The sequence below is a fragment of the Gorilla gorilla genome, chromosome 1 (assembly GCF_029281585.2).
Source record: "Gorilla gorilla gorilla isolate KB3781 chromosome 1, NHGRI_mGorGor1-v2.1_pri, whole genome shotgun sequence".
Classification (NCBI taxonomy): Eukaryota; Metazoa; Chordata; class Mammalia; order Primates; family Hominidae; genus Gorilla; species Gorilla gorilla.
The window spans coordinates 138,877,034-138,904,147 of NC_073224.2; the positions used below are offsets into that span (position 1 = coordinate 138,877,034).

The window sequence follows — 27,114 nt, forward strand, 5'->3', positions numbered from 1 at the left end:
GGTCTGGATCTCCTGACCTCGTGATCCACCCGCCTCAGCCTCCCAAAGTGCTGGGATTACAAGCGTGAGCCACCGCGCCTGGCCTGTAGTATTTTTAAGTGCAAAAAGAGTGAACTATGTATCCCTGATTCTACCTTTTTAGCAATAGACTTTGGAGGAAGGACCTGCCATATACGAAAATGGGTTAGAAACAAACAGAAAGTTTACACATACATGCACATACACACAGGCACTTAAGGGAACATTCTGGGAGCTCCTTTACACAAAAACGCAGGGCTCTAGGTGACTTCTTTACGACAGTCCATATTGTTACTGATTCAATCTATTAAGCTAGGATGAATGACAATAAAAATTTCCATATTTTACACAGAAAATAGCTCAAGATTTGTTTTTTATGCATTTTTACATCATATGATTAACATATAATGTATGGATGAGTACTTAAAATCACTGGGTTTATAAAAAGTGACTTTTTCTCTAAGTAAACAAGTGTACAATAAAGCAACTTCAAATCTTTTAACCTTAGTAAATACAGGTCCTTATCCTAAAGCAATGTTATCTTTAATTATCACTTATTTGTGAATTGTTAGAAAATAATGACTACCAATCAATTAAGAGTCTGAGCTGTACAAATATTAACCAAGATTTCCTCTAACAAAGGCAATTTCTGGGAACATGTAGGTTAAAAGGCCAGCTTCAGAGTAAAATAATATTCTTCATTCACAGTAAGGTCAGATGGAGTTTAGTCAGTCACCGTGATGTCCTCTTTTCAATAGACAAACTGCTTAAACAGGACAATTGAAGGATGACTTCTCTTAAATGTAAGGTAATTATAATTTGTCCGTAAGGTAATGCAGTGACTCAACTATGTTATTAATTCAGAATAAAAGTAGCAGATGATGTGTCTATGACAATGAAATGGAAAAGCCATCAGTATTAATTTCTTATGACTATCTGCATCTCTCTCACATTTTATGACTACTGACCGTAGGTCTCAAATATAAGAATTTGCCAGTAAAAATGAGTTACTGGCAAAGGTTACAAAAACATCTTAAAGATCCTCATAAAAGCATAAACGTTCACCCTCAGGGATGACTTGGCATCATCTGACCTGAAAGCAAGAATACGAAGTAGAAAACTCTTCAGGTCTAATCTATCCATGTTATTCTTGAAGCCAAAAAAGGCTAAAAATCTTTCTTTTTTTCTTTTGTCCTATAATCACCTTTCTCTTTAACCATCACTCTCTCTTCTGCTAGACATGAGACTACAAATTTGCTGACATAAAAGAATTTGTCCTCTAACTGCTTTCATTATTATTATAAAACTACAATATTTTTTAAAAACTAATTTGAAATCGTTTTACAGCAAAATTTTCAAAATCCAGCCTAAATTAGGTGAAGCAATGATATCATTTAATCAGGTATATGCCTAGGTATGTTTTGTTAATCTATTACCTAGGTGAGGAGTTTATGTTTCAAGCAAAATGTAATATGTGTATCGATGGCTGCAACTTCCCTGGAAATGCATCAACAAATAAGATGGGTTGACATCTGGGTAAAAGGATAAATAAGTGATAAAGCAAAAACAGCAAAATGTTAAAACTTTAGAACCTTGGAGGTGGCTATATGGGTGTTGACTGTGACACTGTTTCAACTTTTCTATATGTTTGAAATTTTTCACAATAAATTGTTGGGGAAAATGTACTCACATTTGAAACCTGTTTTAAACGGCAAGGGAAAAATGTCCAAATCCCACAGAATTCTGCAAAATCCAATAGGCAAGATTTTTGCAGCTTATGTTTGTTGAGCTGAGGAGGAAAAACAAAAAAGATTACCATAATCCCTTTATCTGCCTACCTCCAGAAAAGTACAAAAAATTTACACTGTTATTGAGAAATAATGGCAGGTGAAAGGTTTGTTTGTTAAGAATTCTACGTGGTGAAACTAAGTTCCTCTGGCTACATTTTGAAGCTTAAAAACAAATTATTACTGTTATTTCAGGCAATGTTTCACTTCCTTGATTACCCAGAATAACTTTATTTTCAATATAGATATATTTCCTGAAAGGAGATAAACCACACCTTCTTCAGATTACTTAATCATCCTTTTTGGCAGTGTCCTTGCACTGTGAATCTACCTGAAATTATTATTTTTTTAAATCTGAAAACAAAAAACATAAATGATCAACACATTGGAAAATGTGTTTACCTACTCAATAGCATGCATATGAACTATGTTTTGTGTGTTGCAAGCCTTTCGATACAAATGACCTTCTAAAGTGGCATGAGACAGGCATATTTATATTTGATATTCCATTAATGATTTTTTGGTACTTATTTAAAACATACCACCCTCTGTATTAATAAAGATGGAAAAATACGTAGCTCAGCTACTAGTGGATAATAATGATTTATTCAACAAACATTTATTTAATACCTACTATGTGCAAGGGATAGTGCTAAACCTTAAAGATGAGAATACAAATAAGATGCAGTCCCTGAATTAACTAAATCAATAGTTTGGTAAAGAAGAAATACAAATGAACAAATAATAAATCTCATAAATTGGTTAGTAAGTATATGTAGAGTAATACTGTAATGAAGAGGAGAAACCTAAATTAGCTTAGGGGGGTGAGGGTCTCTGGGAAGGCTTCCTGAACTTGGTCTTAAAGAATGGGTATTAGTGATCTAGGCAGGAGAGAATGGGAGACAATATTCTATGATGAGGCAGCAGCGTAGAGGAACAAAGCAGCATGTTGTGGGCAGAGAACTACAAGCAATTCAGTATTGCTGGAGAGAAAGCTCATGGTATGGAGTGGAGAGAGATGATGCTAAAAAGGTAGGCAGTGGCCACACCACGAATGATCTTGTGGGGTATGTTAACAAACCTGGACTTTCTCTTGGCCTCAGAAGGATCTAGAAGCGGTGTAATATTTTCAGATTGTTAACTATAACTCTCTGACCCCCTTAAGTGAAGGAGACATGATTATCAGCTACAAGAATGACAAAATGAGGACCTGAGAATCAAGATGGTGATAGACGGTATGGTTTCTATTGAGATACACAGGCAGACATGACAGACGATGTGGGGGTGACTCCCAAGTGTCTGGCTGGGGTTAATCTGTTGATGACAATACTCTCCTCACCCACCCCCCCCCCCACCCATCCAAATAGATAATATGGAAAGAAAAGCAAAATTGAAAGGGAAGGTGATGGATTCAACCTTGGATGTGTTGAATATGCTTCCGGGTTATCTAGGTGAAGATTTCCAGCAGAACGTTAACATGAAGCCAAGAGGGAGGAAGTCTGGATAGGAGGCTGAAATTTGAATCTGCAAAATATTAGCGATACTAGGAATTCTGAGTGAACAGCCAGTTTTTGTGAGGTTTTGTTTGTTTTACTTAAGCCATTCTAATAGGTGGGTTGTGGTAGCTCACTGTGATTTAAATGTTTATTTTCCTAATGTCTAATGATGTTTAGGATCTTTTTTTGTTTGTTTAAGATCTTTTAAAATAATTGTTATTTGTGTATCTTCTTTGATGTCTATTCAAATCTTTTGCCCATTTTTAAACAACGAGCTGTTTTATTATTGCTTTTTGAGTGCTCCTTATATATTCTCCATACAAGTCCTTCATCAGATACATGCTTTATAAATATTTTCAGTATGTGGCTTCAAGTCTTTTGAAGAGCATAAATTTTTACTTTGTTGAAGTCCAATTTATCAATTTTTTTCATCACGCTTTTGGTTTAAGAAATATTTGCCTAAATAAGGTCACAAATATTTCCTCCTATGTTTTCTTCTGGTATAGGTTTAGGTTTTCCATTTACATCTACGATCCATTTTGAGTTTTTTGGGGTGTGTATGTGGTGTGAGGAATAGATCAACGTAATGAGAGGGGATAAAACCAGCCACGAAGAGTTTATAGATAGGAAGTGCAAAAAGGTGGATGGAACCTGGGAATGAAAAAAAACCAAGGTTCAAGGAAGCGGAGTTGGGCATTGTCGGGGAGGCAACAGGAAAATTCTGAGTAACCAACACTGCCTGCTAAGAAAAGCAATGACAGCTGTCTTTTTTAACTTGGATGAGGTCATCTTGGGAAGAGCATTTTCAGTCAAAACAAATCTTCCCTATTCCTAATTACATGTAACCAACAGCTTTATAAGAATTCCCCCGGCAGAAACGCTTAAGAGGTCTGAAATCCCTGAGCACTATTAAAGGTCACTTCTTCAGGTACAGGAAGGTCTGGGATTCCTGACACTGAGGGTGACTGAAGCATCCTTGGGGCACTCCAGGCATAAGGTCTTGGGGACAAACCCAAGGAGTCATTGCCTTGTTGGGAAATCAGAAGCACACTCACTGCTGGGTTTGCCAATCTCACGCTTCACCAGGAAGACACCTAGTTGAACTACAGGAGGATGAGAAGACTGGAATTAAAATCCGTGCACTCGGCCAAATCCGAGGACAAATCAGGAAAATCCTTCCCAGCCCTCCCTGTTTCTGGGGAGGAGGAGTAGGGCGCAGGGCCCCTCCCGACTCTCTCCCACGTGGCTCCTCTCAAGCGAAGAGCAACTGCACTTACCCAGGCTTAGGAAGCGGGTGTTTAAGCCATGGGTTAGAGGGCTCGTGAGCACGCCCGATCCTTTCCCTGAGGCTATGAAACGGTGGCTCCACGGACTCCTCTCGGCCGACTGACCTTTCGCCGCCCTGCCCCAGCAGCCGGCGGGTTTCTACCAGTGGAGCCGGGGTCTGGTCTCCGCAGCCCAATAGCCCGCTAGCCCGGCCCCCTCCCGCTAGTCGTAAAGTGCAGTAAAGGCACCAGCATTTTGCGGCACCGTAGGTGAGGCCGGCGGCGTGGGCCTTTTCTCTGCACGTAGCCGGCGCTTTTGCAGTTGCTTCTGCGGAAAGGTGGTAGTTAAGAATTTGTAAAGGCCAGGGAACTAGCTACGATTCTCTCAGCGGGTAATTGGCTGCTCCTAGGTTTGTGTAACAAGCGGCAAAACTGGTAGGGTTGTTTAAAACCTCTTATCCCAGTCCTTAAGCGTGACATAAGGTTCCCAAACGCCTGCTTGTTACTTGCCTCTTCTCTTGTGCTACTTTGGTTGTCATTGTGTTCATCACTAGATTTTAGATGTCCTCGGTGTAACTGACGGTTTTTCTGTCCACTTCGTCTTGCAGTCTCTCTTCTCCTTAAGTTTGAAATGCTTTATCTCATCGGCTTGGGCCTGGGAGATGCCAAGGACATCACAGTCAAGGGCCTGGAAGTTGTTAGACGCTGCAGTCGAGTGTATCTGGAAGCCTACACCTCAGTCCTGACTGTAGGGAAGGAAGCCTTGGTAGGTGCTGAGCGTTCCCCAGCCTCCTGGGAAGAAAGCTATCTAACATCTGATTTTCATACACTAAGCTGAACAGAATTTTCAGGTCTGCTTGTTTAAACCCTTTGAAACGCATCCCTTGTTCATTAATGATCTGAGGAGCAGAAGAATGGAAATTATACACCAACCAAGTGACTTGGAAAATGAAAGGGTGCTTTGTCCTATTTTACAAGTCTAATTTTGTGGCTTTCTCCAGTAAATAGGAAAGCTATTTTATACTCTTGGGGGATAGTTATCAAAACCCCTTATTTCATGAGGTAGTCAAGAAATCCTTTCTGAGTTGAGTGCTAATGAGGTGCTGACACTGCCTTAATGAGTTGGTTATATATATTCAAAAACCAAGCTGAAAGCTTCCCCCTTTGAAGTATGTCCATAGGGAATGGCGATTGCCTTTTTGTATCGTATCCAGAGAGATCTTATCTTAAATAGACTATCTCCCAATAAGGCTTATACTGATACACTTGTATATATTGAGTGAGCCTGGACTTAATATATACAAATGTATGAGTATACACTTATATGAGTATACACTAAGTAACCAAAGTATTTGTTAGTATATTATACATTTAGTTGGCCCTCATAAGGGCCCAGTAAATTTGGGGGAAGGGTCAACTTCAGGTTCATTGTCAAACTCTAAGTAGAAATAAATCAAAAGATTAATACATATGTTATGGTAGGAGGGAGCAGATTTATTGTCATGTCTTCCAAACAAAAAATAGACTTAAAATTTTTAGGCCTCAGATTACTTTAAAATCTTATAGAAGGAATTAAGAACTGCTACTTGAATTGGCCATGCATTTAAATAAAAGTTGTGTGTAAAGACCAACTTTGATATATACATATATGTGGAGAGAGAGAGAAAAGTCATATACATATATGTGGAGAGAGAAAAAAAGTTGTGTGTAAAGACCAACTTTGATATATACATATATGTGGAGAGAGAGAGAAAATAAGGCTGGCTCACTGCAGCCTCAACCTCCTGGGCTCAAGTATCCTCCCACCTCAACCTCTCGAGTAGCTGAGACTACAGGTGGGTGCCATCATGCCCAGCTAATTTTTTGTACTTTTTGTAGAGACAGGGTTTTGCCACATTGCCCAGGCTGGTCACAGGTTCCTGGACTCTAGCGATCTGCCCGCCTCGGCCTCCTAAAGTGCTGGGATTGTATAGGCACGAGCAACCACACCCAGCCTAAGGCCAGCTTTGATTTAAAAAACATTTTTTTTTCTCATTTTTTCACTCTTAGGATAGAACCAAAATATCTAAGCTCGAAATGATGGAAATGTGCGTCTCTAATCAGTGATTAAGGAAAAGTAAAAGGAACTTAACACCTTCAAGAAAAGACAGACAAATATCAAAACAGCAGTTTGATAGATGAGATATCAGGGGATGGCATAGAGGAAAGTTTGGATGTAGTCTTATCTTTGCTTTGTTACATGTTAATGTGACCTTGGACAAGTCCTTTAACTTTAGTGTCTTTTTTAAATGGGGTAAAAAACACCTACTTTAGGTGTTCAGCATAATTCTTAGCATAGGTTCTTAACTATGGTATGTGGCACAAAACTGTTCAGAAATAGAAATTGTCAATGTTCACATTTCCAAACTTCTCTGAACCTCAGTTTCTTCATTTGTCAAGTGGCAATTACCAGTTGGAGGGTTATGTAGTGTTCTATTGAGATGATGTATATGAAAGTGCTTTGTAAATTTTCAGTGCTAGCTAAATGTTAATTTTGGCTGCTGTTATTTTGTAAAGTATTTTTTTCCAAAGACAAAACTTCTGGAGTTACTACTTACAGAGTCAAGACCTGAAGCTGGACCCAGCCTTACCTACAGTAAATTATGTGTACTTTGTTAAGGTGCTGGAATATCTGTTTCTTCACAGTAATAAGTACTGACATTTATAGAACAGTTACAGAACAGTTACTGTGCACTGTTTTAAATGCTTTCCATGTAGATTAGGATTATTATTCTAATTACTGTTCATTTTGCAGGGATAGAGAAGTTAACAAACTTACCTAAGTTCGTGCAGATAGTGAATGATAGAGCCAGGAGATGAACCAAAGCAGTCCTGAGTTGAAGTCTGCCACTCTTTTTATTATTATTATTATTTCTTTTTTTTTTTTTTATTTTGAGACGGAGTCTTGCTATGTTGCCCAGGCTGGAATGCAGTGGTGCGATCTCGGCCCCCTGCAACCTCTGCCTCTCAGGTTCAAGCAATTCTTCTGTCACAGCCTTCTGAGTAGCTGGGATTACAGGCATGTGCCATTGCGCCCGGCTAATTTTTGTATTTTTAGTAGAGATGAGATTTCACCATGTTGGCCAGGCTGGTCTCGAACTCCTGACCTCAGGTGATCCACCTGCCTCGGCCTCCAAAGTGCTGTGATTACAGATGAGAGCCACTGCGCTGGGCCGAGGTCTACCACTCTTGACCTCTACACTGTACTGTGTCTCTGTATTCTTAAGGATAGATAATAGCTACACAAAGTGTAACTTCACAGAACACCTACAGAGAAGGTAGGATTCAAGCAAAATGGTCAATGCTGGATCCTGCCCTGCTTAATAATTTGTTCATGTACTCATTTGTTTGACAGATATTATTGAGTACCAGATACCGTTGCACTACAGCAATCCTTATAAATTTTAATAACTCACTCAAAGTTCTCAGTATGTAAGAAACCGTATTATTTATCTATGCATCCAGTTTTACTCCATTTGAATTACTTATTACTTCTCAGGAAATCAGTTTTAAGATTCATGATCCTTCATTCTGTACTGGGTGACGAGATGAAAAAAAAGAAAAGGATTCATGATCTTGCATAATAGCCCGTAACCACTATCAGATGACTACTAGCTTACTAGCTCACTCTCTACTGGATTTGTTCTCTAGAGTTGAGCTGCAGGGAATTAAATCACAAAGCAGTTTGTTTGCAAACTTCCTACATATTTAGAATTCAGTTATTGCTCCTGCAACTCTGCCTTTTTAGCAGAAACTAAGGAATATAGTTTTAAATTAGTATCTTCTGCATTTATGTAGGAATGTTCACTGGTTCTGTAAACAGCTAATTTTCTATTGTTTCTCATTGGTGCTGCCTTTTTTTTCTAGCTGAGTTGCCATATGTTTCACCATTGAAAATTTAATAAAAGCTAAACCACCATGTTTGTTTAAACTTATTGTTTAATATATTTATTCTGTATTACATCATGTTTCTGAAGTAGGGCTCATGTGTACATATTCTGTATTCATCCTACAGTGTTCTATTTGGCCTTTAGAACCAAATTTAGAAATAAATTTAAAATGCAAAAAGCCTCAGATGTTAAGAGTTCCGCCTCCTTTGGGATATTAAGACAGCCCCAAATACAGAGTTTAATTGCAACATGATATAAAGTACTGGCTTACTGATGAGTTGTATTGAATGATCTGCATTTGGGTGGTTGCCAACATATGCACCAGTCCCAAACAGAGTGTGTGTGTGTGTGTGTGTGTGTGTGTGTGTATGTGTGTTAGAATGGTCACCTGCTGTCTCTTTATCTTGATATTGGACTTATATCTGTAGGAAGAGTTTTATGGAAGAAAATTGGTTGTTGCTGATAGAGAAGAAGTGGAACAAGAAGCAGATAATATTTTAAAGGATGCTGATATCAGTGATGTTGCATTCCTTGTGGTTGGTGATCCATTTGGGTAAGTCAAGGCAGATATTTTGAGTTTTTAACTCATTTACTTTTTTTTAATCAGTAAGAATTATTCTATTGCATTTAACACTTTTACCTGCCAGGTCCTGATAAGGAACTCTGTTTACTTATGCGCTATCTAAAATGTCATAGTTTAAACTTTCATGATCTTTGAGATTAATGAAGAAAAGCTAGTTGGTAAATATATCATCATATGTATCACTACATTATCAAGTGTCAACTCTAAAGTTTGTATCATTGCTTCTGCTGTTTTAGAAGGTCATGTAGGGCAACAAATGCCTTAACTGGTATATCATTATTAAATAGTTCATTACATTATCAAAAGTCATGCCTGCCATTTTCTGCTGATAATTTCAGGCATCTTCGACTTCTTTTGTCCTAGGTTTTTTTTTCCTTTTGTAATCATCTACTATTTGGCAATACTGCCGTCACTTTGCTTGCCTTGAATTTATCATTTATCAAGTCTCTGATTTCAGTTTCTTATATCCATTGGGAACCCTGTTCTTTGTCATTACCACGAAGATGGGCATCTACTGCCTAGTCAAGCATCATCAATCTCTAATGTCAAGCCAAACAGAAGAGTTCTTTGTCTACAGCTGGTTACCTAAGATTTATATCACAGATTTAAGGAACATAAGGACCATGTAAGACCTTGGAGGGGACTAGGAATTTAATTTAAATACAGTGGTAAACTTTTGCAGGATTCAAAGCAGGAAAAAGTCAAAATCTGATTAGCATTAAAAGGTCACTTTAAGTGCTTAGGTAAATGGATTTTAGGGAGGCAAGAACGTTTTTGGTGGAAAAGAGAAAAAGATGGGAACATATTTAGAAGAAGAATGACAAGATGAATGTGGTGGATAAGGAAAAGGAAAGGAGTAGATCTGATTCCCAGGATTCTAGCTTTATAAATGAGTGGTTGGTAGTGTCACTTGAAAACTGGTAGAGAACAGGATTTGGAGAAACAAGAATTGGTTCTGGAAATATGTTAACTTTGAGATGTCAAGTAGGCAGTTAGCTGCTGCTAGAGCTTGGGATGGGAGGTCATCCTAGATAAATGGCTTTTGAAGTCATCAGTATGTTTATGGTGTTTAAAGCTGGAGGAATGGATAGAATCAGCTTAGGAGAGAAGAGTGGGAAAAGAGGACCTAGGATGGCCCTAGGAAACCTTGGAATTTCATCATGTACCTGGAGCCAGAGGAGGAGGGAGAAAAAGCAAGAGAGTATGTTGTCACAGAAGCCGGGAAAAGAGACTATTCAAAAAGGAAAGACTGAATAGCTTCAATATAATACTGAAAGTTTGACTGTAAGATGAGGACAGAAATATGTGTGTGAATTTAAAGACATGATGTTTGGAGTTGATTAGTGGTGGTTTTATGGAGGAGTTGGAACTTGAGCTGGGTCTGGATAGGGTTCAACAGATGGAGATTATAGGGTGGGCCAGGAGAAAGGTAGAAGGAAGAATGCTCATATAAATGAAAAAACTGAGGCACAGAGAAAGTACCTTGATGTAATTAATTGCTCCCATGCTCAAAAACCTTCAGTGACTTCTCAGGGCCTTAAATCTTGAAGTCTTTCTTTTTTCTCTAGCTACTCTTTAACCGCTATGCTAGAACCAAATGGTACAACTTTCCATTTCATAAGTGTTTTGTAATATTCTTCCCCCATTTCTTTGCTCAAGCTTTTTCCTTAAAAGAGTTCTTCTCAGTTCCTAATTATACCTAATTGTACTATAAAATTAGTATACAGCTCAGATGCTACCTCTTTCATTCCTGTTTTATTCCGGAGTGCCTTTTTTTTTTCCATTTTAGACTTCTTTAATTTGCCCTTTCTTAGTGATTCATCGTATATAGCCTTGTATTTAAATTCAGATTTAAGGAATATTTACTGTACTGCAGTTATTTTTTATTTACCGGCAGATTATAGTTAGGATATGATAGTTGGAAATGGCATGATGGGGAATGTGTAATTTTAATTGGAATCTGAGTGGATTAAATGGAGGAGAAATCAGGTAAGGAATATAGAATGCAGCAAGGCACTGAAATTCTTAGATATGAGCAAAAAATATCCCTTATTTAATTTTAAGACCCCTTCTTATTTAAATAAAATATATAAAAAGAAGATTGTTTAAGATGCTGAATCTTAAATTCTTTTTTTCAGTACTTTTAAAATGGTAAAATGACACATGACAAAATGTGTCATTTAACCATTTTAGTGTACAGTTCAGTGGCATACTAAGTACATTCACATTGTTGTACAACTATCAGCACTGTCCATCTCCAACAATATGAAGTTCTTGAAGACAATTTAAAGTCATAGTTAAGTAAGTTCATGTAGTCTCATCTTTGTTCTTTTACCCAGGTTATTGAAAGGAATATGGAAATAGATCACACAAAGAAAGTAAATGAGTCTAAAAATATATACTAAATCAATAGAACTTAAATCACTGTGAGAGTTGACAGTCTCAAACATTCTATCCCTAAATCTCTGCATAAGAAGTCTTTATTAAACACACTGTTTCTAATGATGGTTCTGTTTTATTATTCCATTCTGTATTTCAATATGCTCTGTAACTATATTATTAAAACGAATACAAAATTTTTATCCCTATGTTGTATGCCTTTTCCTTAGTGGCATCCATATACAGATAATATCTCCTGATGTAGGCTGACTGCTTCCATTCCATGTAATGAATGTGAACAGTGCTTGATACCTAATAACTATAAAAGCAGTGGCAGCATTATTATTAGTCTATTTTTCTTCAATATAAATAAAGCTGTCACATATAAATTTATGTATATGATACCTTCCTCCCTCCCACTTCTTTATCCCCATGTTTTAGATTGTTTCCTTATGGTAGATCCTCCAAAATAGGTTTTTAGGAATAAAATATCAAAAGGTATGGACATGGACATTTTCTAGAATAAAGCATATTGTCAATTATTTTTCAAAAGGATAGTGCCAAGTGTTAGTGCTTCCATAGTTCATGAAAACGTCATTTGCACTATATCATTGCAAACATTACTAAATTTCTGGCCCTCCAGCCACACTTATGTCAAAAAGGGAGACACTATAAAATTTAAAACAAACATACCAGCCAGCGCGGTGGCTCATGCCTGTAATCCCAGCAACTTTGGGAGGCTGAGGCGGGTGGATTGCCCGAGCCCAGGAGTTCGAAACCAGCCTGGGCAACATGGCGAAACCCTGTCTCTACTAAAAATACAAAAAAGTAGCCAGGCGTGGTGACAGGCACCTGTAATCCCAGCTAGTCAGGAGGCTGAGGCAGGAGAATTGATTGAACCCGGGAGGCGGAGGTTGCATGAGCCAAGATCGTGCCACTGCACTCCAGCCTGGGCAATGGAGCAAGACTCTGTCTCAAAAAAAAAAAAAAAAAAAAAATTAAATTTTGTATATTCAAATTGGTCACCTTTGTGTACTTTATTTTATTGATTCCATTAATCAAAACATTTTTGGATCTCCTTTTTTGAAATTGCCTTTAGAACAATTTCAAGTAACAAGCATGTTATTACAGACAGATTTATTACTATTTCTGAGCATACATACATATACACATATATGATTTTAGATAGAGCCATATACCTAGAAATAGTGAATTTGTGTGTGTATGTATGTGTCTACTCATTTTAAATAAACTTGTGATAGAGATGTAATTTTGAACCAGTTTTTCATTTGCTTAAATAACTCACCAAGTAACTAATTTAGTTTTCTTTACTTTTAATGTTAAGTAGTGAGATTCTGTTGAAGGTGATATTAAAAACAATTCTTTATAATTGACATTCATGTTATTTTTTTAAAAGCTTATTTGAAATCAAATTAATGATTATTTTTCATACCAGTTTTATTTTATGTATGTGATTAAAAACAGGCTTCCCTGGTGGGCATTTGTTAATTTGTTAATATATGTCTGACTGCTCCATGGGGTGAAAGCCCTTTATCTTCCTACTTGGTATGCATTGACCAGTCCACAGCTTCTACTTGTTTGCATGTGGTTTCTCAGACATGCTAATGTTGCTTTACCCAGTAGGGCCTGGAATTTTTATCAGGAGGGAAAAAGGCCTTTAAAATGCAGTTCTAAATTGATAAGGGGTTACATTTCACTGTGTCCATGTTTATATTTATCTATAGTCTCTCTTTACTCCAATCTACCTACTTACAATCTTGAGATTTTATCTTAAAAAAGGAAAGGCAACAGGTCAAATATGCACACATACATACATACGCATACACACATCCTAATTACACACAGTAACCAAATGAAAACAGTTATAAATAAAATGACTGCTGGACAGATATAAAATCCAATATTATAGGAGATAGGACTCTCATATAAAGACTGAGTGACAAGCTGTGAAAATTTATGTACAGGCATACCTCGTTTTATTGTGTTTTGCTTTATTTCATTTCACATACATTGCATTTTTTAAAAATTGAAGGTTTGTGGCAAGTTTGCATTGAGCAATCCTATTGGTGCCATTTTTTTCTGACAGCATGTTCTCACTTCCTGTCTCTGTGTTACATTTTGGTAATTATTGTGATATTTCAAGCTTTTTCATTATTACATCTGTTAATGGTGATTTGTGATCAGTGATCTTTGATGTTACTGTTGTACTTTGGGTTGCCACAAACCAAGCGCATATAAAATGGCGAACTTAATTGATAAATGTTGTGTGTGTTCTGACTGCTCCCCACCAACCAGCCATTCCCGCAACTCTCTCACTCTTCTTGGGCCTCCCTTTTACCAGAGACCCAACAATATTGAAGTTAGGTCAATTAATAACCCTACAATGGCCTCAAAGTGTTTAAGTGAAAGAGTCACATGTCTCTCACTTTGAATCAAAAGCTAGAAATGAGGAAGGCATATAGAAAGCCAAGAGGCTGGGTGTGGTGGCTCACACCTGTAATCCCAGCACTTTGGGAGGCTGAGGTGGGCGGATCACCTCCAGTCAGGAGTTCAAGACCAGCCTGGCCAACATGATGAAACCCCGTCTCTACCAAAAAATACAAAAATTAGCTGGGCGTGGTGGCAGGTGCCTGTAATCCCAGCTACCCGAGAGGCTGAGGGAGGGACAATTGCTTGAACCCAGGAGGTGGAGGTTGCAGTGAGCCAAGATCATGCTACTGCACTCCAGCCTGGGTGATATAGTGAGATTCCGTGTCAAAAAAAAAAAAAAAAAGGAAAGCCAAGATAAGCTGAAAACTAGGCCTTTTTCATCAAACAGCCAAGTTATGTATGCAAAGGAAAAGTTCTTTTTGTTGAGAAGGAGTCTCATTCTGTCGCCCAGGTTGGAGTGCAGTGGCACAATCTCAGCTCACTGCAAGCTCCGCCTCCCGGGTTCACGCCATTCTCCTGCCTCACCCTCCCGAGTAGCTGGGACTACAGGCGCCTGCCACCACGCCCAGCTAACTTTTTGTATTTTTAGTAGAGACGGGGTTTCCCCGTGTTGGTCAGGATGGTCTCGATCTCCTGACCTCGTGATCTGTCTGCCTCAGCCTCCCAAAGTGCTGGGATTACAGATGTGAGCCACTGCACCTGGCTGGAAAAGTTCTTAAAGGAAATTAAAAGTGCTACTCTTACGAATGCTCTAATGATAAGGAGGTAAAACAGACTTATTGCTGATAGGGAGAACGTTTTAGTGTTCTGTATAGAAGATCAAACCTGCCACAATATTGCCTTAAGCTAAAGTCTAATCCAGGGCAAGGCTCAAACTCTCTTCAAGTCTATGAAGGCTGACAGGGGTGAGGAAGCTGCAGAAAAATAGTTCCAAGCTAGCCGAGGTTGGTTCATGAGGTTTAAGGAAAAAAGTTGTCTCTATAACATAAATGTATGAGCTGTGGAAACAAGTTATCCAGAAGGTCTAGCTAAGGTAACTGACGAATGACTACACAGTAGATTTTCAGTGTGGATGAAACAGCCTTCTACTGGAAGAGGATGCCTTGTAGGACTTTAATTGCTAGAGAGGAGAAGTGAATGCTGGACTTAAAAGGACTGGCTAACTCTTGGTAGGGCTAATGCAGCTGGTGACTCTAGATTGAAGCCAGTGCTCATATATATAGCCTTATGAAAATCCTAGGTCCTGTAAGAATTATGCTAAATCTATTCTCCCTGTGTGCTGTAAGTGGAACAAGAAAACCTGAATGACAGCACATCTGTTTACAGCATGGTTCACTGAATATTTTAAACCCACTCTTGAGACCTGCTGCTCAAAAAAATAGATTTCTTTCAAAACATTATTGCTCATTGACAATGCACTTGGTCACCCAAGAGCTCAGGCAGTGTACAAGAAGATTACTATTGTTTTTATGCCTGCTAACCCAACATCTATTCTACAGCTCATGGATCAAGGAGTAATTTTGACTTTCAAGTCTTTCTATCTAAGAAATATATTTTGTGAGGCTGTAGCTGCCCTAGATAGTGATTTCTCTGATGAGTCTGGGCAAAGTAAATTGAAAACCTTCTGGAAAGGATTCACCATTCTAGATGTCATTTAAAATATTCATGATTCATGAGAAGAAGTAAAAATACCCACATTAATGGGAGTTTGGGAGGGGTCGATTCCAACCCTCATGAATGACTTTGAGGGCTTCAAGACTTCACTGCAGGAAGTAACTGTAGATATGGTAGAAATACCAAGAGAACTAGAATTAGAAGTGGAGCCTGAAGATATGAAGGAATTACTTCAATCTTAGGTTAAAACTTGAACAGATGAAGAGTTGCTTCTTATGGACAGGCAAAGAAAGTGGTTTCATGAGATGAAATCTATTCTTGATGAAGATGCTGTGAACATTGTTGAGATGACAACAAAGGATTTAGAATATCATATAAACTTAGTTGATAGATTATTACTAGCAGGGTTTGAGAAGATTGGCTCCAGTTTTGAAAGAGGTTCCACTGTGGGTAAAATGGTATCACACAATGTTGCATGCTACAGAGAAATCTTTCATGAAAGGAAAAGTCAATCAATGCAGCAAATTTCATTGTTTTATTTTAAGAAATTGCCACAGCCACCCCCATCTTCAGCAACCACCACCCTGATCAGTTAGCAGCCATCAACATGGAGGCAAGACCATCCACTAGCAAAAAGATTAAACTCACTGAAGGCTCAGATGATTGTTGGCATTTTGTAGCAATAAAGTGTTTTTAAACTAAGGTATGCACATTTTCTCGACATAATGCTATTACACACTTAACAGACTACAGTATAGTATAAACATAACTTTTATATGCACTAAGAAACCAAAAAAATTAATGTGGCTGGCTATATTTTGATATTCACATTATTGTGGTTATCTTGACCCAAACTTGCAATATCTTCATGGTATACGTGTATATTCTGCCTTATATTTTAAATACAAAGACAAAGTCTTCAAAATAGAGCAGTGATTCTAGTTATGCCCTAATTTAGAATTTTAGAGCAGTAATTTTAAGAATTTAAAAGGGCTCTGAGACCAAAGAGCTTAAGAATTGCTGCTCAAGAGTTAAGTTGCTAAGCTTATATTTCATAGATGTCTTTTTCAGGTATTTACAGGACAATGGGCAAGTAAAGGTCCCTTTCTTAAGTAGCTGCCAAGGCTGCTTTAGGAGTGTTATAGTAGCAACTCAGCATTTTGAAGGGCATGTTTAGTCTTGCATTTTCTTGCTAAAAAGCTCAGATGAAAGCCTTATGCAGGTGTGTGGAAGAATTTGAAGAAAGGCAGTGCTCCTGCCTCTTTAATTGACATGAACTCAGGAAATATTATAGCTTTACTGTCTTAAAAGTGTTGTTTGCTTTAATCCAATCTAATCTTTTCTCACTACAGGGCTACAACACACAGTGATCTTGTTCTAAGAGCAACAAAGCTGGGAATTCCTTATAGAGTTATTCACAATGCCTCCATAATGAATGCTGTAGGCTGCTGTGGTTTACAGGTAATGCAACAAAGGAGGTTTTTCAGTGGAATTAAACAAAAATGTTTTATTTTTCCACAAATTGAAAATACATTTAATTGTATTTTATGAATCATAAAACATACTACTATTTGATACTAGGCTACTTAGTATATACATAGACTGAATTTTTTAACACTAATTTTTTTATGCTAGGTTTTCCCCCTTATTGGAATCAAACGATTAGATTTAGCTAGAAAATGATTTTAACCTTAAATCCAACTTGTACTTACATAAAAAGGAAAATATAAACTAATCCAAATGACGTACTCAGCATTGTCGAGGCCCATGATTTTTCATATAGTATTGTTTTGTGTGCTGTCAAGAGCATTGTGATGCTGCATTTCTTAGTAGAATCAGTATAAAAGCTAAAAGCCAGTGATATAGGCTTTTAAACCAGGTTTGCAGTTATTGATGTGTAAAGTTAGTTATTTTTGTGTCCAACAGTCTTGGTTCTGAGGGGTTAGAGTGCCCCACAATGGTTTCCAAGATTTACTTCTTAGCTACTATCATTTATATCTTTATCATTTATATCTTAGCTACTATCATTTTCCAAGCTTGGTGTTTGTATTCTGATGTTCACACATGGATAATCCATGACAACTATGACTGCTGCTTGGCTAACGGTGGTTTTAAGACATCATCAATTGTTAAGACACATTCCTATTTTCAGATATATCATAATAGGAAAACAACATGCATCTTAGAAGCTGTGAAATAAGTATTTCCCAGTGTGTCTTCCTGAAACGCATAATTTAAAAATAGATATTTTCAAGAAGATACGTTAGCATCAGGCACCAATGCTATGTCTGTAGCTTTAGAGGACTATATTTTCTGTATGACTTGGAGAGAATAGTTCAATTTAATTGACTAATACTGGCTTTTTATGTCAGAATGTTGCCTGTGTTTATGAAGAACTAGAGAAAAAGTATAAATGATTGACCTGACCTGACAGTATTCACCACTTGCTCTTAGTTGTTATGTTTAAATTAGCATGGAATTTTGCTATCTTTTTTGTCCAAAATGCATACTTTTTAAAAAACCTTGCCCGTTCAAGTCTTTTTTTCCCATTTTGAAACCCTTCTGAACATTTCTGTGTTGGAATAAGTCACATGCTGTTCATAGAACTATAAAATGTTAGCGCTACAAAGAATGCTATAGGGATGGAGAAAATGATGCCAAAATATGTTCCCAAGGTCATTCAGGTAGGTAGATGGAGCTAAAACTCTTGATCCCTAGTCCAGTATTCTTCCCTTCTGGGGATGTCCAAAGGAGAGAGTACAGTCATGGGTTCTTAGTTTCTGTTTTTGGTTCGGCCAGTAAAGCCCCTTCCTCATCCCTCTTTTCTGCTTATCACTAGAGACAGAAACTAAAAACCATGGCTTCAGGCTGCTAAAAGCCTAAAACAAAACAAAACAGAAAAACAACAACAAAATAAGGCAGACTGGACAAGCTTGTGACAATGCTGCCTTTTAAGAACTGATGACGGATGGCTGGGCGTGGTAGCTCACGCCTGTAATCCCAGCACTTTGGGAGGCTGAGGCAGGTGGATCACCTGAAGTCAGAAATTCAAGAACAGCCTGGCCAACATGGTGAAACCCCGTCTCTACTAAAAATACAAGAATTAGCTGAGCGTGGTGGCAGGGACCTGTAATCCCAGCTACTAGGGAGGCTGAGGCAGGAGAATTACCCTAATCCTCAAGGCGGAGGTTGCAGTGAGCTGAGGTCGCGCCATTGCATTCCAGCCTGGGTGACAAGAGTGAAAACTCCATCTCAAAAAAAAAAAAAAAAGAATTGATAACTGCTAGAAGAAAGAAAAAAAGGAGAGAAATTATCATTTGATAAATAAAGATATGTAAACCTTAAGCTAATAGGACATACATTTTTACCATATTTCATATAATTTTGTGTCTTGTAAAGAAAGTTAACTAGCCCTTTCTCCATCATATTTTGCTCTAAATTATAGCTATTTTTAATTAATTTTTTTGCTTCTTTATTAAGCATAAAAATAGAACACATCCCATATAAATCTGTTTTATAGACTGGTTAAAACTAAACCTGGGTGACCCTGTCCTTCTGATCCTCCACACTGATAGATAGGTAAAGTGTAATTGTTCTTGTGTCTAAATTGGGTGAAGGTATTTGAGTGGGAATTTACGGTGAGAATTAGCAGTCTTTATGTAAGCACCTACAGTCATATCCACATATATTATTTTTCAAAAAACTTTCTCACAATTGTGTATGGGATTTCTCTAAACAGCCACACACCATTTTTCCCCCAGCTTAGTTTTATTATCTAATCTGGATATGAAATGACTATTTGTGTGAAAAACAGGAGGTGCCTTTTAAGGTTCTGTCTTATATAGTGATCACATTTCTATGAAGATATACTTCTTATACCACTGAAATTATTCATATCAGAAGAGGTAATTATTGATTCATTTTGTACAGTTTTTTAATATAAAAAGCATTAAAAATCCTATGCATAACACAACTTAAATTTTAAAATAAATGTATAGATATCCTGCATAATGCAAGTACTTTGACAAAGTCTTCTTCCTTATAATAGCTGGCCTTTTTCTCTTTACTATTTGGACTAGTGCTTATGGAAGAAACAATAACCTAAATCTGTGGTTCTCAGACTTAGTATTTATTAGAATCACCTAGAGGGCTTGTAAGACAGGTTGCTGGGCTTCATATTCAGACTTTCTGATATAGTAGATCTGGGATGGGGTCTGAGAATTTGTATTTCTAACAAAGTCTCAGGTGATACTGAAGCTATTGCTATAGGTACCATACTTTCAGAATTACCAACCTAGACAAATTAAAAACTTAGAAAGTGAAAGAACTATGTTGTCTTTTGTTTGGCATGGCAGGATTGGAAGAGTAGATTTTTAATTCCCAGTATACACTTGTTAAATGTAGGATGTTGAGAGGTTATCTTGCCATGCTCTCGCTCAATTTTTTAAAAGGGAGATGAGAACCACTGTGAAAAGGCATTCTGTCATCTCTGTGAAAGAGCTTTCCATGAGTTCAAAAACAGCCGTCAAGTTATTGAACAGAGTAGATTAAAGAGTAGCAGTATGAAATTTCTAACCTAGAAATAGAGAGACTTTTCAGCTATCAATTTATCAACCCCCTTTGAACTATTCTGTTGTTTTTGTTATTTTCTAAAGAAACAACATGCAGAGTTCAGAATCAACCACTGAGTATTGTTCATTACCTTTGTAGTTTATTAGCCAACAGAAAATTTTTGTTTATCACTATGATGGTAAAAATCGTTGTATAACTATCTAACACTCCTTCATACACACAGACATTCACACACACAGCCAGTTGATACGCACTATCTTACAGGCTTGACATAAAATAAAATTCTCTACCACAAACTCCATATTCCTGATGAAAATTTTCCTTGTAAAATAAAAAGTGTATTAGAGGCTTCCAAGTTAGACATCTTTAAAGAGAATAGTGATCCATTCATTCAACAAATATTGTTAACCTACTTATTTTTCTAAGTGCCTTTGGATACAGTGATAAACTTGACCAATAGGGTCCTTGCTCTCGAAGAGATTCTATTTTAGTGGGCAGAAGAGACAACATCAATAAAATGATAAATATTAGATAACAGTAAGCATAAGAAATTCAAGTAGACTGGTATTTAGAGAATGACTAAGTCACTACTGAGGTCGGGGAGGTATCTCTAAGAAGGTGACATTTGAGATTCGATATGAATCAAGAAGGAACTAGCATATTCCATACAGAGGAAACAGTCAGTGCAAAGGCCCTGAAGTGAGAATGAGCTTGGCTTGTTAAAGGAACCAAGGAAAGGCTTGTTGGACCATAGCAGGCAAGGGAAAGAGTGACCTGAGGTTGAATAGGTGGATAGGGCTGGATCACTAGGCTCTCATCCAACATTAGGAGTTTAGATGTTATCCTAAGTGACATAGGTTGACATTGAAGGGATTTAAGCAGTATAAATACTTGATCTGATAAATTTTTTAAAACATAAGCTTTGGCCAATATGTGGAGATTGAATTACTGCCAGACAAGATTGGAATTGAGGAAATCCTCTAAATTACAGTCATTTAGAGGAAAGATGATGGTGGCTTGTACTGTATGGAGTAGGGCATAAGAGAAGATTTAGAAAGTGAACTTGTAAGAGCATTTTCTATTAAAAGAATTGAGATTTGGGGAGATGTAGAGAGCCATTTCTGCCTTACTGATAGTCCTAGGAAAGGAATTGGGGTCTTTATGCTAATGGGTCCTTTTCCACCATCTCCACTACCACAGTTATTATGGTTTGTACCCCCAAAGACTTGTCTATAGGCCTGGATTCTTCTATTACTACTGCTGGATTGGCTTCCTACTTTGGTTGGTTCTGTTAAACTTGTGATTGCTAGAGCAGTTGCCTCCTGTCACTAAGAGCCCTGTGCCAGTCTTTCTGTGCTTTCAGGACCATAGATTAATCATAGAATTGATTATGTGGAAGAGTATGATTAGGTTTATCTTACTCCTAGACTCTTGAGGGTATGGATGTTGCCTTGAAGTCTCTACTAATGTCTTGGGAAGAGTTAAAGTCATGGGGTAGGTATTAAATACATGTATGTTAAATGAAAGAAGCCAGACATAGAAGATCATGTATTATTTGATTCTATTTACATGAAGTGTCCCCAAAAGGCAAATCTGTAGAGACAGAAAGTAATTAATGGTTGTTTGGGGCTGGGCATTACAGGGATTGACTGTGAATGGACATAAGGGGTCTCAGTTGGGTGATGAAAAATGTTCTAAAACTAAGTATGGCAATGGTTGCACAGTGTGGTAATTTACTAAAAAGCATTGAATCATACACTTGGAAGAGTCATTGTTATGTGATGATAATGCAGTAAAGTGGTTAAAAAAATGAATTATACGAAGTTAGCTAGATAGGCAAGAGGGCAGAAGGCATTCCTAACAGAGAAGTGTAGTTAAAAGAGAGAGTCTTGGAAGCACTTTAGGGAATCTGTAAGGTATTGCAGTAACACACACACACATACGAATATGTGCATACATAAATACCGAAGAAACCTTGGCTATCTAGGGAGTCAGTTAACACGAGGCTTAGAATATATCTATGTTGAATAAGAATAGACTACATATTGGGTAGAATTGGTAGAGGAAAAATATAATGGAAAAGATTTAGGATTGAACTTCAACTTAAAAGCCCTTGTTTTACTTCTTGCCTAGGCAGTAACTAAGGTGTCATCTTCTCTGGATCTCAGATTCCTTTACTGTAAGGGTATGTGGTGAGGATTGGGAGGCAGACTGGATGAGAATGTTGGTTTTCAAACCACACCATGATGTATGAAGATGCTTTAGGGATTCTGCAGACAATGAAGTAATGACATAACACTAAATAACAGAGATTTACATCCTCAGGGAGCCCAGTCATTATCTTTAACTCTATTGACGTTTTACTTAAGAGTAGTTCATTTAGAAAAAAAGAACTAAATGTACACTAAGTGCCAGTAAAATGTATGAAAATTACTAAACTAGATAAGGTCTAATATAGATTTGGAAGCCAAAAAGCCAGCCTCTTTTCCAACATTTAGCAAAGATTATCTTGACTGAGATACATTAGGTACTCAAATTTTCATTCAATAAATTTTAGGATTTTTCACATTAAAATAATAGTTATAAACACATACTTTAAAATCATGTTTTTAAATTCCTAACATATTTCTAACACTTGTATTTGTTTAACATTTTGCAGATTTTTCTAATGAAAGAAAAGCCTATTTGTATGTCTAAAGCCAGGCATGTTGGTTGTGTTTAGATGTCCTGGTAATGAAAATTTGCTTAATAAATTGAGGATCAATCTTAATAAATCTGAGATTTTTCTCAATACACAGAAGATAGGAGAATAAAGCACTTTTCTTTGTTTTTTTTTTGTTTTTGTTTTTGTTTTTGTTTTTTTGGGGGGGAACAGAGTCTTGCTCTGTCACCCAGGCTGGAGTGCAATGGCACGATCTCAGCTCACTGCAAGCTCCACCTCCCGGGTTCATGCCATTCTCCTGCCTCAGCCTCCCGAGTAGCTGGGACTACAGGCACCCACCACCACGCCCAGCTAATTTTTTTCATATTTTTAGTAGACACGGGGTTTCACTGTGTTAGCCAGGATGGTCTCAATCTCCTGACCTCGTGATCCGCCTACCTAGGCCTCCCAAAGTGCTGGGATTACAGGCATGAGCCACTGCGCCTGGCCAAAGTCCTTTTCTTGAATTCTTGAGTTTAACATTTCTGCAGAAGCAGTTAGCTTAGACATACAGAATCAGAATTGCTTCCATTTAGCATTGTTCCTGCTTTAGAAGAACCATTTTCCTTGATAATAAATGATTTCTATGCTCACAGAAAATTAGGAAGATATATTGAGTTTAAAAAGAAAATAAAAAAGCATCCATAGTACCACCACCTAGAGATATCCACAGTTACCAATTTTGGCACATTTCAGTCTTTTTATTCAACACTTAGTATGTGTATATTTACTTGATCTTATAGGCCAAAAAAAATTAGAAAAAATTACAAATTCTGAAATACTTCTTTGTATAGAATTTTATTATCTTTCTTAATCATTTGTGTGATAGAATATATTAGTTCTCTTGTAGAAATTTGGTGACTGAAATGGTTTTAAAACATTTTAAAAGGCAGATAAATGAGACAGTTCCATGAAACCAGGTAGCAATGATTTTAGATAAAAACTGCATTATCAGTTGTGGCTGACTTCGGAGAAAAGGTTGTATAATTTCCTATCATTGTGAAATGTTTCCACTTTCTCTTGCTATTGCATGAGTGACCTTGAGTATTGCCATATGTTCATCTGTTTATATAATGCATTTCTAGTTTGGAAAAATGTATATTACTTTCAGAAAGTAACAACTCATTTCCTCTCTTTTTTTTTAATACCACAACATTCATTGTGATAGTCAGCATTGTCGACCTTGTAGTGATTCTTATTGTTACTTTTCAGAAGCATTAATTGGTTTCATTGTTGTCCAGGGACTAATGTAGTAATGAAAAACCCTAGCTTAATACAAAGAACACCTAGTTTTAGTGTTCTTTGTATTAAGCTAGATTTTATCATCTAGAGTTCTATATCCTTCTGTGGTCTTAGAAGAAAATAATCTAAGCTCTTTCTATTCTTTTAGTCACTTAGGAACAGTTTTTGACTACCTGCTAAGTCATGAGCATATTTAATTTTTTTTCTTCCTTTCTGTTTCCACTTATTACTGGTTCTAATCATTATTTTTTAAAATAGCCACCTTACCATCATTTTTTTCCTACTTCATACTTTTCTTTTTAAATTGTAAATATAATTGTGCCATTCTTCTATTAAAACAATTTTGGTAAATTAATCCCCATCCTATATAGAATGTTCAGTTACTTGTATGTTGTATTAGTCCATTCTCATGCCTCTAATAAAGACATACCCAAGACTGGGAAATTGACTTTGAGGTCAATTGTGACTCAATTTTGAGGTCAAATTGACTTTGAGGTCAGTAAACTGTGGAGTTTAATTGAGTCACAGTTCAGCATGGCTGGGGAGGCCTCAGAACACTTGCAATTATGGCTGTAGGGGAAGCAAACACATCCTTCTTCACATGACAGCAGCAAAGAGATGCGCAGAGTAAAGAGGGGGGAAAGCCCCTTATGAAACCATGAGATCTTGTGAGAACTCACTATCACGAGAACAGCATGGAGGTAACTGCTCCCCCCCTCACCTCCCCCACTACCGGGTCCCTCCCACAACATGTGGGGGTTATAGGAACTACAATTCAAGATGAGATTTGGTTGGGGACACAGCCAAGCCATGTTATATATGTTTATGACTTTATCATATTATAAACTCTTTGATTTACTCATTTTCCTATCTGCCATTGCATTCTATCACAGTGCCATGCATATAATCAATATGTAACAAGTACTTGCTGAGTTGAATTTCTTATTTATTTTTTCCCCCAACCCCCTGCCTTCCACCCTGGAGTTCGATCTTGTCTTTGAAATTATATGCTGTTAATTGTAATTTTAAAATTTGATTTACAAGTGGCTCTCATTTATGTGTGAGAATAAATCTTGTAGCTCTTCTGTCTACGTAGTCATTCAACTTTATGTACCTAGTGTGTGGCCCTGTGCATACTCTTCCTTAGTGTCATCAAAAATCAATGTTACATCAATGGCATGCAAATTGTATGTGGGGATAAAAACAACAACAAACAAAACCCAACCCCAAGAACAGTATTCTATATAGAAGAGAAAACTAGTCACTCTTGATTATGTGGTTTTGTGGTACATTTTTTGACAGTTTTGCTGGCTTGGCTTTCTTTCACTTCACAGATTTAACTGATTTAATTTAGGATATAAATATATGATACTTGCAGGGCTTAATAGAGTTCTTAGCAAGTTTAATTTTTCTTAACAGATATTTTTAGCTTTAATACCACAGAAAATATTTTTATTTATTATACAAAATAACAAAAGCATTGAAATCTAAAATGGAGTTTTACAAAGCATCTATGCTTCTAAAAGGAAAGAAATATTGATGGCTATGAGATGAGTTAGGAGACTGTTAAGGTTATTCAGGCAAGTGATATTGAGGGCTCAAACCATGGTTGTAGGGAAAGAAATGAGTAGTCAGCTACATAAATTATACAGCAGAATTTACAGGAATTGGCACTAAATAAGATGTCAGGAATTAGATATATGTTTAGAGAGAAGTCAGGCACAGTTAGCTATTTCTGGGTAATGGCTTAATGCCATTTTAAATATTGCCCAAGACTTCCCGCCTCTGTTACTTTGTTCATAGTATCTCATTCTTTCCCCATGTCCGGCTTCTCCAGTCTTAAATCTTAACTGTCTTTCAAGGTCTAGCTTACACCTTGTATTTTCAGAAGATGCCTTCAGATGCCCTCTTAGTGGGGGAAATGCTGAATCCTTATAATGCTTAGAGTCTATAGCATATTTAATAATAATTATTACTACCTACTATTGTCTTTCTTGAGCATCTTCTAACTAGATTGTGCCTTATGCCTAATGAGTGGATGTTTTGAGTTTTTTTGGTTTTTGTCCTAGATAAAACATAATCCAATATGAGTCAGGTAAACTGCTTTCTCTATAGGTTACTCCAGCTTAAAATTTAAAAAGGCCTGTGTTTACCTACTGTTTCTTAAAAAACAGCTGTTTTTTTAGTCTTTAAATTTAGATTTGCAGCAATAATGTTTTGGAGGAAAAATCACAGCACAAAGGCTTATATGAATATTATAGGATGGTTCAATACTTAGGCTTCTGCAATCTCAGTTCTCATCACTGTGTGACTTTGCTCTAGTATAGTTCACTGGTAAGCCCTTCGATTGTGAAACACAAAGAACTGGTTCTTTTGTTCTTTGAGGTATTGACATATGGCGAAATTGTTTGCATAATGTTCCAGGATTCACTGAAGAAGTTTGCACCACAGCTACAGGAGTGGTTACAATTTATAAATCAGGGTCCTGGAGAGCAGTGCTTGTGTGAGGTTTTCTTTCATCTCTCAAATTAGACAATTCAAAGACACTGCTACACAAAATGCTTTAGTGTTTATATGTGACGTGCATCTCAATTCTTTCTTAAGTGGTCTGTCACTTTCTTTTTGAATGAAGAACTTATTTCCTTCCATGACTGTATTCCCATGACTCTTAAAGTATTTAAGACTCATTTAAAGTATGTATTATTGCATATATAACTTTTTTAACAGTTTTACCTTGAAGCTTTTTTATGGAATAATACTAATATTTCATAGTTTGATCTGAGATGTGAAAAATCCTTTTTAGAATGTAAACAGTTGAACTTGTCAGAATGAAATCATAAATGTAGTTTCAAGTATTTAGTAATATTTTTGAGCTTACTCCAATAAGGAAAGCAGTTGGAGTAAAGCAAGACACAGCATTTTAGAACATCTTCATTATTAAAACATTATCATTATTATATCATCAAATTCCTAACACTGAGACTTTTCCATGTGCAAGGCACTACTAGGCACTCTGCATACTTTGTGTCATTTAACCCTTAAAAACCACATTTTTATGTTTACAGTTATTATACCCA

At 36.9% G+C, this 27,114-nt stretch overlaps 1 protein-coding gene and 1 long non-coding RNA gene across 15 annotated transcripts in view; one reads left to right on the forward strand and one right to left on the reverse strand.

Annotated features, from left to right (window-relative positions):
* The window catches only part of LOC109028882 (uncharacterized), a 61,240-nt gene extending 56,527 nt beyond the window's left edge, over window positions 1-4,713 (reverse strand). For all 6 annotated transcript variants that reach the window (XR_010130286.1, XR_010130284.1, XR_008669071.2 and 3 more), the window contains exons 1-2: window positions 4,579-4,713; window positions 1,709-1,807 (exon numbers count right to left, since the gene is read on the reverse strand). This is a non-coding gene — a long non-coding RNA (uncharacterized lncRNA). The remainder of the gene's footprint in view (window positions 1-1,708; window positions 1,808-4,578) is intronic.
* Window positions 4,535-27,114, forward strand: part of DPH5 (diphthamide biosynthesis 5) — a 36,072-nt gene continuing 13,492 nt past the window's right edge. The window contains exons 1-4 of one of the 9 annotated variants that reach the window (XM_063696557.1): window positions 4,535-4,836; window positions 5,175-5,332; window positions 8,924-9,048; window positions 16,875-16,983. In XM_063696557.1, coding sequence (XP_063552627.1) covers window positions 5,198-5,332; window positions 8,924-9,048; window positions 16,875-16,983 — 369 coding nt within the window. In that variant the 5' untranslated portion in view covers window positions 4,535-4,836; window positions 5,175-5,197. Of the gene's footprint in view, window positions 5,002-5,174; window positions 5,333-8,923; window positions 9,049-16,874; window positions 16,984-27,114 lie in introns of all 9 variants that reach the window. The other 8 variants (XM_004026213.5, XM_055353210.2, XM_019036778.4 and 5 more) reach the window with 8 other exon arrangements.